The 12,086-nt window shown below is 37.5% G+C and overlaps 1 protein-coding gene across 9 annotated transcripts in view; it reads left to right on the top strand.

The window, feature by feature from the left end:
* Positions 1 to 11,072, top strand: part of FGFR2 (fibroblast growth factor receptor 2) — an 88,470-nt gene extending 77,398 nt beyond the window's left edge. For all 9 annotated transcript variants that reach the window (XM_076339147.1, XM_076339145.1, XM_076339144.1 and 6 more), the window contains 5 exons: positions 849 to 971; positions 2,344 to 2,414; positions 4,255 to 4,392; positions 5,214 to 5,319; positions 9,108 to 11,072. In XM_076339147.1, coding sequence (XP_076195262.1) covers positions 849 to 971; positions 2,344 to 2,414; positions 4,255 to 4,392; positions 5,214 to 5,319; positions 9,108 to 9,272 — 603 coding nt within the window. In that variant the 3' untranslated portion in view covers positions 9,273 to 11,072. The remainder of the gene's footprint in view (positions 1 to 848; positions 972 to 2,343; positions 2,415 to 4,254; positions 4,393 to 5,213; positions 5,320 to 9,107) is intronic.
* The last annotated feature ends 1,014 nt before the right edge of the window (positions 11,073 to 12,086 follow it).

Below are 12,086 nucleotides of genomic sequence, written 5' to 3'. Positions count from 1 at the left end.
GGGGGATTCCAAATGCAATGTTTCTTACCATGTCCCTGCTGCCATCAACCCAAATAAGGCTGGTTAAACACAGGAATAATATCCAGAGCAGTCACAAATGTCCTTTCAGTGTCAAGAATCAGTTGCAAGTTTTCAGGATAATGCTGACATGAAGGAAAAATCTCTGAGGAGATAACATTTTTAGTTTCAGTATCAAAGCTGTTTAAAAAGCAAACAGCCCAGCCCAGATTGTGTTGTTTTGATTTGGTTTTTTTGTTTGGGTTTTTTTTTTAAATTAAATTGTTATAGTCTCATGGTTGAAGTAAATACATGCACTCTAGACATCTAGTTTAAAATTATATACTGTGGATATAACTCATATTAAGATCTTTTATATAAAAAATGGTTGCACTGATCCAGACTGTCAGGTTTTAGCTCTGGTGAGATGATAGAATTTAAGAGAAGCTACTTAACAAAACGCTCATTAACAGTATTTGTAACGAAAGTGCTGCAATACCTGTACCTGGGCACCTGTAATGGAGAGTGAATCACAAACAGCGTGGCATGGTTTGGGTCACCACCCAGGCTTTCAGCCTCAGCAAAATATAAGTCTTAAATAAACCAGGCTTTTCTAAGAGGCTTCTCAGGGCCGTTGTTCAACTTGGAAACACCAGCTGAGGGGACGGATTGCAATGATTAAGACAATCCTATTTCACAGGCTTGTAGTAAACGTGTGGCTTTCCCACCTTGTGATTTAGGTTAAAATCTGTAAAGGAGACTTAGTTATGGTGTAGAAGTAACTTCACTTTTACAGCAGTTTATTTCAGTGGGCCTTTTTTTTTTTTTTTTTTTTCCCCTTTTCTTTCCAGTGTATCCATCGGGACTTGGCTGCAAGAAATGTTTTGGTAACTGAAAATAATGTCATGAAAATAGCAGACTTCGGTTTAGCCAGAGACATCAACAATATAGATTATTATAAAAAGACTACTAATGTAAGTGGATGGTTTTCTTATCTCTGGAAACAAGTGTTTCTTTCGATGGTTCACTTCAAAACTATGGTTATAAACTTAATGGGCTTCTTGTACAGCAGCCTCATTTTTCATCACAGGCAGAAAACAGGGATCAAGGACATAAGCATTTCTGTCCCCTCTTACAGTGACAGTTAGTTAAAAAGATAACCAAAGAGGCTGTATATTGTATGACTTATTAGAAATGCTAAAATACAAGAATTGTTTTTTGTGTGTCCCTGACTCAGTCATTTGAAATAAGTGGAAATATTCCTGTTGATTCCAGCTCATTTTGTACCAAACCTAGGATCTTGTAAAACACTGTATGAACAGTGCTAACAATAAACATAATAAAAATCCTATTTATGTGTGGTAATGCCACATACAGCTTTATGCCTTTTTGCCTGTACTTAGCTTGTTATGTACAAGTTATGGCAGTAGTATCCAAGTGGGGCTAGAGGTTGAGAAAATGTATTTTTACTCCCCACTCTGTCACTGTTTTGCTGTTTAACCTGTACCAAATCAAGAAGATAAAACATTTCAGATGTAGTTATTGATGCCTAGTTTGAACAGCTTATACCTCCTTCTCGGGGGATCTCTTAAGATCCTGATGAACTACACTTGGGTTTTGACGGGAACTTTGCAGAACTCATTCAGTTCTACAGACTGTAATATTTTGTATAAATATTAATTATTATTAACAATCATGTTAAGTGGCTTATCTATGAAAATAAAGCACTAAGTGATTAATGGCATTTTAATGGTAATATCTGCCTACTTCCAAAAGACAGAGCAACGAGGTACAGGTACGTCAGTACTGGAGGGAATTGAACCTTCTTCATATCAAATTTAGTGCGATTCCTGGGCTCTGAGCAGAGCAGACTTTGTGTGCAAAGCAACAGGCAGTTGCGACTGTGAGTTTTGGGTCACTGCAAAAGGTGGAAAGGAAAACAAAATTCTTGGGTTTAGTGATCAACTTATTTTTGCAAGCAGGCCTATTTTTCAGAGGATGATTGATTGGAATTTTGTCTTTAAAGAGCCATAGTGGAATGATCTTTTTAATTTTGATCTGCTTATCCTATTGTTCTCCTAGCAAGCAGTCTGGGAACTTTTGGGGAGCCCTCAGTGCTTTTCATTTTATCTTCAATGTTTATATCAATTTTTCTTAACGGTCTCCCTACTTTAGCCCATTTTACTGTTTTTTTTCCCTGAAAATTTTAAAGATAAATTATGTGCTGGTTTGCATTAGCAGGCTATTCTCTGAGAATTGATTCATATTTTTAAAAAATTGATGTTAAAATCATCCTGTAAATTGCTACCATTTTAATTTTTCTTCCCTTCCCTTCCAAACTTATAGGGACGGCTTCCAGTAAAGTGGATGGCTCCAGAAGCTCTGTTTGACAGAGTTTACACACATCAAAGTGATGTGTAAGTGTCCTTATTTGAATGGGGTTTTAGGGAGTGGGAATGAGGGTTGTTTTGGTTTGTATTTGTTAAAGTTTAGGATATTTTAAATGTATTTTCCTGTTGTCCTTTACCTTTAAGCGTTTTCATTCTGTTTCACATATTAATAGATGGAACAGGACTTGCCCTTAGAAAGTGAGGATTTTATGGTAGACTGCTAACCAGTGCTCTGTTACTAATCTGCCCAGCTTCAAAGCACATGAAAGGTGGAAAATGCTAACCTCCTTCTGTCAGTGCGGAAGTTTCCCCCCTTGAACTTATTTACGGATGTGCAGCTACAAAGAGTCTATCTAATTTGCTTGGCTTTTGACATACTCTGGACTTCCTTCAGGTTTTTAAAAAAAAAAAAAAAAAAAAAAAAGAAAAAAAAAGATAGAGAGGAAAGAAAGAAAGAAAAGTAAGTTCCTGAAAATTTCTTATAAAAATTTGTGCTAAGATTCAGTATAATAAAATATAGGCTGCATATACCAGAAAAGCATTCTCTGATTTTTAGAAGTATTGTTGCTTCCCAGCAGTACTTCACATGTAATAGAAAATCATTGGACTCTGACACTTCAAAATCTTTTAATCTGTGCACAGAGTTACTGGCTGATGCAACCGCTCAGGATTTATTCTGCTTCCTATTACAGTTTCCTAGGCCCATCTACAGTACTCGTGTGCATTGTGCTTGAAGTAGACATGTATTTTTTATGCAATGCAGATGAAGATCTTGTTTTTTATTTCTCCAAGAGAAACTGTTAACTGTAAAGGGCTGGATGCTTCCCAGCACAGGTGTAAAAGGTTACGCATGTCAGTGCAGGGTTAAAAAGAAAAAGGGCAGGGTGGAGAAAATAAGAGGTATCTCCTCTTTCTTTAACCTGGGTGCACTTCCTGAGCTGCTCTCCCCTTAAGAAAAGCGTTTACTGAGGCTTTTCCTGCAATCTTTACATTATTTACAAAGGAAAATATACACACAGGTTAAGGGTGGATCAAACTTTTGTTTTAAAATAACATCTTGGCAAAATATTTGAGTGAATGTGAAGTCAACTACTTCATTGGTTCAGGACTGAAAGTCAGTCTGAGCTCCTCAGCAGCCAGGGAGCACGAGGATTTCAGTGCTGGAACTTGGAGGCTCTTGGCCCAATGGTGGCTTTGAAGACAGGTAAAGATAATATTATTGTAAGTTTATGCAAACAGTTTACTAAAATACACTGCTGCGAAGCTAGGAGAGCTGCAGAGAAGCTTGGGAGCCAGTGCAAGCTGTGTGCTGTTGCTCACCTGGCAAAGCTGCCTGCCAAAGAGCCCTAGGTTGCCAGCAAGGCATGATGAGGCAGGCTCTGGAGGAGGTGGCAAGCTGGCAGGAAAACTGGCTTAGAATGATCCTACTTCATTTCCTAACAAAACTTAATTTAAAAAAAAAAAAGAGAGCAGAATGATGCAAAATATTTTTGTTTTGAACAGCCTGCTTTTTCCACAATATCCTGCCACATAATTGCAAACCAGCTCAGCTGTGAGTGTTCTGTAAATAATTAAGCTGTGAAGATGCAGTTCTTTGCAGTAGCCTTGGAAACTCATGTGCTCGGAGCACACCAGACAAAGGCGAAGAGTGTGTTTGAGAACATGCTCAGGTCAGCCCCTATTGCAGCCCGTGCACCTGATGCACTTCACGGATTGATGTCCTGCTCAGGGCGGTCAGAGTTGGGCAGATGCTGATTATTTAAGTATCTCCTGAGAGGAATTGGCAGTCATTGCATCTGCCGCAGACACATCTCGCTTTTCAGCAGTAAGGCAGATCTTCTAATGCAGTTTTCTCTTTGATTTCTAGTTGGTCATTTGGTGTGTTAATGTGGGAGATCTTCACGTTAGGAGGATCACCCTACCCAGGAATCCCAGTGGAGGAACTTTTTAAGCTGCTTAAAGAAGGGCACCGAATGGATAAACCTGCCAACTGCACCAATGAACTGTAAGGACCCTTATTTGCTGTACGAGGATGGAAGGGCACAACTGTATTGAATTCACATGGTTAATGCTACCCCTGGCAGAATCAAACATTTTCAGGATTGCTTTCCTCTAAAATTGTGGATATATGTGTGTGTACAGATATGTATAGAAAAGGTATGAAAAGGTCTTCAGGGAGTGTTTGACAGAGGATACTTCTTTACACACCCTGCTGTGATCCCATTGAAAAAAGAAGTGATCATCTACAAGCCAGTCTTCGTCAGTGTTTTTACACCTATATTTGTTTTATTTTAATCTCATTAACATGAAAATTCCTAAATGGCACACATACCACTAATCATATGTAAGGTACATCAGGCTGGTTTTGTACATAACAAAATACATCTGGGAACTTCTGCATTAACACAGCATTGATCTTCTGGTGATGAGGGAAGAGTGTTTTCCCTTTCTGATATTTCAGTATAGCCCTTAACTATTTTTTTTTCCCATTTTATTTCTTCACTTCGCAAAGACCGCAATCCCTAACGTGCAAAAATATTTAAGCATGTGTAATTTATTACCATTGAAATTCCTGGGACAGAAGGCTACAGAATCAGGTCCCCAAAAAGGTAATTTAGATACTGGGCAAGAGAGATACAGGAGTAGAAATGCACCTTTGAGGGAAGTGAGAGTATTGTGCAGTTTTTGGGAAAGTCAGTGGTCCATGTGTAGGGCTGTGGGTGCTCGCTGCTTTACTTGTGATGAAGAACATTGACTGTGTATGAAAAGGTTTACAAGAAGGACGCGTGATTTTAATTAAGCCAAGAAAATGTGTATTTCTTACAGCTATATGATGATGAGAGATTGCTGGCATGCTGTGCCTTCACAGAGACCGACTTTTAAACAGTTGGTGGAAGACTTGGATCGGATTCTCACTCTCACAACTAATGAGGTAGGTAAATGTTTCCCTCCATAAGCTGCTGACCAGGACAAATGGTTCAGGAGACAGATGGAATTTATTCAATTATGAAATCCTGCTCAAGTTCTCTTCTTGTTCTGTTTGTCCTCTGAGGTTACATGCAGCTAAACTATGTATCCCATGAAATCCTCAGTTTCTTGCCATTATGCCTTGATTTATGTAACTAAACAGAAACACGTCTTTAAAGTGTTTTTGTTTATTTCTCATTGCATCTTTTGATGTTTTTAGCATAGCAGTATCGAGGGACTACACATAGCAGGTTGAGAGGCAATGTTTATGTTTCAACATGAGTTTCACATGAAGGAGAGATGTAGAGTTCATGGTGTTTTTCATTTATCGACTCAGTTTGATTCCCAGGCATGATATCTAGGTCAGAAGAGGAGAAATCGTCAATGGTAGATTTCAGATTATATGCCTGAGAGTGAATTAGGTTCACTGAAATAGCTCTCTGTGGAGGGAACAAGGACCCATGGGGCACGTGCGAACAGCTATCCAATTATCCAAAGGTCCTGCCTAACGCTGCTTCAGGTTGGGATATATGAATGCAAAAAGGTTTTATTTGAAGAGCATTCTTTCAGAGGTCTGAGATATTATTAGTTTTAGCAAGGAACACACTGATTAGGGTATTCACACAGGAATCAGTTCTCTTATCACTAAATCACATGCACCTTTGAGGAAGATCACAAGTGAGGGAAATGTTGGTTCTTTTGGTAGAAACTTCTTTTAAGAGAAAATGCTTGGTGTCCCAGAAATATTTTACGAATTCCTATCATTTCTGACAAATGATATGTATAATGGGAGGGGGGAAAAAAAAAAAACCAAAACCCTTATAGAGGAAAGTTGCAACAACTTGTTTTGACCATTTCAAAATAAATTTTTCAGATTTGCTATGATTATAGCACTTCTTGGGGGGGGGGGGGGGGGAGTACGAAAAAAGATTTGAATTGCTTTATATTGGTCCTCAACATTACTTTCTAATTTTTTAGAATTGTCGCAGACATAAAAAATGGATTACTAAGCAGCATTAGGAAAGGCTGTATGCAATAGAGATGACAGGAGAACCTGAGTAAAGAGATGCCATTTTTTATGATGATCATTTGCCCAGTAGATACAATTCAAAAAGATTTTGGCGTCAGTAGCAGCTATAAATTATCTGGATTCTGTTTTGTAAGGTTTACCGTAAGAAGTGGCACCTTCAGGGATGGCTCAGAGATGAGGCAGGAATATGTGCTCCCTATGGAGCTGGTAACACAGCTCTGCGTGCCGCTACCATTTTCCCCTCATCCAGTACTGACTGCATCTTTTCCTGCCTAATTTATATATGATTTCACAAGACTGGTTGGAGGTGGGCTGGCTGCCACTGCAGAGTGCTGGGTGGCTTGGACGGGATACGCATTTGCGAATTCAAGAGGGAGGTTCTGGGCTGCAATTCTGAGCCTGGGAAAGGATATTGCTTTTTTGTGTGTGTGTTTAACCATCCTGCCTTCCCAATTCTGTACTGCTCATGGACCTGGAATGATCTCAAAGGTAACCTGAAAAGGCCTTTAGGGTTATGTAAATTGCTTTAGACGAGAATCGTAGGAAAAACGGCTGGAAAAAGCTCAGGAACACATCTAGTCCATCTGATTGGCCTACGGCAGGGTCCGCTATACATTTGTCATTCCTGACAGATGTTTATGTAACTTGTCCTTAAAGATCTCCACTGCTGTATTTCTGCATCACCCCTTGACAGTCTGTTGCTTTGTTTCATTAGCCTTACTTCTTGAAAGTTTTTCCTAATCTCTAATCTTTCAACATAAGATATTGCTTTTGTCCTATTTACCCTGGACAAAGAAAGCAAATTATTTCACTTGTCTTTGCAGCACATTTTATGTTCCTGAAAACTCGTCATGTTCTCACTCAGTGTCTCCTGAGAACTCCAGTGTGTCCCATTTTCCTCCATAACTTGTGCTTTTGAGACCTCAGATTTTGTGTAATCTGCACGGTTTTCCTGAAGTGCAGGTCCTTCAGGCATCAGTCTGACAATACTTCTGCTTGTCCACTCCACAGTGGCACTTTCCCTTCCCCCCTGAAATGACACTGTTGATACAGGGTCAGCCTGGTTTGCCCAACAACTCAAAAAATTGCTAGGGCAGCCAACAGTATCTTCTTCGGCATTTGTGCAAGTAATTATTTCTGCTTAAATGGTAATGTTTTGCTCCTCTCCATGCTGAATCATCACCTGTTGGGTTTTTTTGTTGCTCTTTTGGTTTTTTTTTTTTTGGGGGGGGGGGGGGGGTGGGTGTTGGGTTTTTGGATGTTTTTTTTTCCCAGAAGACCCTGTTCCCCACGTTTCTCAGAGTAGCATGCAATGTTTCCCTGATCCGCATGAGCAAAAGTCACCAAGAGTCAGCCTCATGGCTGTGTCGTTATATCAACACCAGGAACCATCCTGATACTGGAAACTTCTTATGCCCCTTTATGTTACTCTGGCCCTTGACATTGGATAAGGAGGCTGGAGAGGGGATAAGGATCCCGCCTTCAATACTGAGTTCGTAATTGAATTGTAGCAAGCCTTTTGATATGATGAGCTATGCCTGGTATTCCATGAGAAAGCCCTCTTTCTTCAAATACTGGAATACTTTCTTCTTCTGTCTATCTAGGAAGTGGTTGATTATTTCTGGTCATGTAGGACTGGTTTGCTAATATATAAATAAGGGTCAAGATTATCCTCATGGATCTTTTAAAAGCCTAGGCAGCGAGATAGTAATCATAGATCCAAACTGCCTTCTTTTGCTGCCTACTGTATTTGTTGGCATTTTAAAACTTACATTCCCCCCCTCTTTTAAAATGGTGACCATTTTTTAACTATAATATAGTAACGATTGAATTTCTGACTTAAAAAAATGTTAACCGAAGAACTGAATTACCCCAAACTTAAGCTTAGCAGCATAAAATACTGACTGAGGTGGAAGACTTGTCTCATCAGTACGATCATAACTTGTGGTTTAGCAAATGAAGAGATTGCATTTAAATGAATGCAGCTGCCTTTAGAAGTTGAAAGAGAAGGAACATTTCAAGAGGAAAAATAACTTTATTCTCCTGCCAAAACTGTTGTTTCTAGCAAAAGAGCCTTAACCCAAAAGTTGGATTCAGCAGATATTATTTCCTTTTTTAATGACTATTTTGGTCATGGCTACTCTGGGACACATAGACACATATGCACACGCACACACATACAAATATGTAGTGTAAAAATCCCAAACCTAGTGAATTTAATTTTGTTTTCCTTTCAGTTCTTTTTTGCACGTATGCCACTGCATGTTTAAACACAAATTTAATATCACAGAATATAAAACAGATATTCAAACTGACCAAAGGAATATAAAGTTGGAAGTATCTTTCCCTCTCCAAATCATTACCATGTGCTAAAGAAAAATGGTTCTATTTAGGATGAAATTTCATTTTTATCATTGCAAGTGAAAAGTCCTCTTTTGATGTGGTTGTTATGTTTATTTCCACTGACGCGGCTAATGCTGGTGGTGTTGGACTTTAGAAAAGTACCATGTTATTGGTTTGTTTTTTCTTTCTCTATTCAAGCTCCTTGTTTTATGAGATATTTAAGCAACAGGCAGTTTTGAATGCAATTGCGTTACAGAAATGAGTGTCATTTTTAAACTGTTTTTACCCACTATATAATCAAGCCAAATCAGAGCAGCGGTACCGTGTTATTGTCAGTTTTACTCACTGTCTAAAAATGCAATTTGTTTCTTTTGTCATAGGAGTATCTGGACCTCAGTGGACCTCTCGAACAGTATTCACCTAGTTACCCTGACACGAGGAGTTCGTGTTCTTCAGGTGATGACTCTGTTTTTTCTCCCGATCCAATGCCTTATGAACCCTGTCTTCCCAAGTACCAACACATGAATGGAAGTGTTAAAACATGAAAAGAAATCATACAGAGGAATAAAGAAACAAGAACATCAAGCTACCTACCATACACAAACCAAAATCTTTTCTCCAGGACCTTAATGTTTCTGCTTGTACATATGAAATATGGAAGAAAAAAAAAAAAGGAGGAAAAAAACCCACAACTTGGAGGAAAGCAGTCAGAACCTACATAAAGAATCTCATAATTTGCAACTTTTAAATATTCCCAACAAAGAAGAATGTTTGAGCTGTGTCTAGATATCCGTCACTATCAATTTTCTGGCTTCCTGTAAGCTGCAACAGACTTTGTTTGTACAATGGACCGGTTGGACTTGAGGCAAACTCTGCGTCTGCCTTCCTTGTTTATTTTGTAATATTTGGAGAAAATATATGTTGGCACACACTTACAGAGCACAAATGCAGTATATAGGTGCTGGATGTATGTAAATATATTCAAAATATGTATAAATATATATTATATATATTTACAATGAATTATTTTTTGTATTGATTTAAAAATGGATGTCCCAATCCACCTAGCAAATTAGTCTCTTTTTTAACAGCTATTTGCTAAATGCTGTTCTTACACAGAATTTCTTAATTTTCACCATCCAAAGGTGGAAAATACTTTGCTTTCAGGGAAAATGGTATATCATTAATTTATTAACTAATTGGTAATGTACAAAACAGTTAATCGTTTATAGGGTTGTTGTGTTTTTGTAATTTAAATGGCATTTCTATGCAGGCAGCACAGAGAACTAGTAGATATATTGCTCAGACTTTACTAGTTTTCAGATCTTTAAAAAAAAGAAATATTTACAGTATATAACTAATTTTGGGGAATTATACTTTTGATTTATTTGTGTTTAAAAACTGCCGTGTCAGATGATTATTCTTGCCAAAACCAAATCCTTTAACAAGAAAGTCTTTTATTCTCAATACTGTCACTTTAACAATTCAACTCTGTAGCAATGTTTCCCATGGCCAAAAAGCAGAATCGTTCCACACACACACAAAAAAAGAAGAAATATTAAAGAGGGTTCCTAAAGTAAGGAAAGACATGAATTTGTCTATAACCATAGCAGAATGTACTGCTCTAAAAGGAGCTGAGCTTCTACCCCAAGTTGCACATGTGTCAAATTAAGTACAATTCTCTTCACTGAGTTGGATAATAGGTTCCAGATCTTCTGGCCTGGATCTTTTGCCTTTTAGACTATCCCTCTATTGTAACTTAAGTTAAAAAGAGAGAAGTTGTTTATAATGACAATTTGCCATAGGAATATCAGCATCTTTTTAAGGGATTAATTCATGCTGACTCCAGTATTTCCTTCTGATCCATTCCATAACAGTAGGTATAGCACTGGCCTCTGCTAAAATATCACTGTTGTTTGTATCTTGTTACGGAAGTCTTGTGTTTTTACTTTCAGAACACTCACACTGATATGGCCATGCAATATGAATGCAAATTACACTGTTTTATGTGGTGGTGTTTTGGTTTTTTTGGTTTTTTTTGGTTTTTTTTTTTTAATTGGGTAAAAGTATTAAAATCTGTTAACTTTTGTACTGACAATAAAATGTTTCTACAGATATTAATGTTAAAATCACAAAATAAATGTCATGCAGCTTATTTTTCCTAATCCTTTGTGTCATACAAAATGGTTTCCTGAACATCAAGTGATGGAACACATCCAGAAATGCTTCCTTTTGACCTTATCGTAGATCCTATATTACAAAGCAATTCTTCCAGGAATAATACTTTTGCCTCTGTCTTATAAAATGTCTGCTCATGAATAACATTGGTTATTTAAGTAAACATACGTACAATCTTTGGTGTTTGTGGGGTGGGACACTACTGGAAAATGGTTTGAAGTGTTCATAGTGTAGACAAAATATTTTCTCTTTTTATTTAGGCAGGCTGTATCCTTTAATTAGTGAGGTTTCTCATTCATATTAGAGAGGTTGGAGGACCATTTGTGTAGAAGATTTTAAAAAAAAAAACATAATGGATGGAAAGACACAGTCATCATGGAAACAGTATAAAAGGGTTTTTTGGTTTGGTTTGGTGTTTTGTTTTTTTTTTTTACTTGAAAACAGAAGAAAGACACACTAAAATAGCTAGTGCTTGAAACAAAAATGGTCACATTACTGTTGCAGGTTAGCCAGAAAAGGGTAATTGAACCTGGTCTTCACCACATGCTGTAAAAGTGCTCCAGACACCAAACTATTCTTTGGTTTCTTTTCATGTCTTTCTACTTTGACCAGAAATACTGTACCAATCCCAAGAAATTTTCTAAAAAAGTGCCTGTTAAAAACTGGTGTTTTCCAACTAAGAATTATCTGATTGAAAAAATTCCCACTGTCTTTATTAAAAAATAACAATTCGCTTTCCCCACGACATCTATTACTATTACCAGCAATGGTAGCTACTGTAGCTGCATATTCTTAATGACACACGTCTTGTTTTAAGATTCTCTTAAAGGGTATCGGAAGATCTTGAATCTTGGTTTGCTCATATTGAAATGAATTTAAAAGCATCTTTACAACTTTGATATCTTTTTAAAATAAAAGTATGTAAACACTCAGAAACATGATGGAAAGGAGCTATTAAATAATGTAAACTTACTTGGTTACCCTGATTTTGTTCTAAATAGTTTATTTGCTTTTCCTTTGTTCATTTTTGGTTTAGCTCACGAAGATTTAGATTTGCACCTTGGAGATAGACCACAATTTCACAAATGTTGGCTGAAGTATATTCTGCCATTTTCCTAATTTTATAGTGTAATCTCTGGATTAAGCTTTTGTTCTTTCCTGCTGTCTGAAGACTTTCTTCT

Source organism: Aptenodytes patagonicus, chromosome 5, assembly GCF_965638725.1.
Source record: "Aptenodytes patagonicus chromosome 5, bAptPat1.pri.cur, whole genome shotgun sequence".
Taxonomy (NCBI): domain Eukaryota; kingdom Metazoa; phylum Chordata; class Aves; order Sphenisciformes; family Spheniscidae; genus Aptenodytes; species Aptenodytes patagonicus.
Note: the sequence above shows the minus strand (reverse complement) of the source record. Positions and strands in the feature narration are given on the sequence as shown.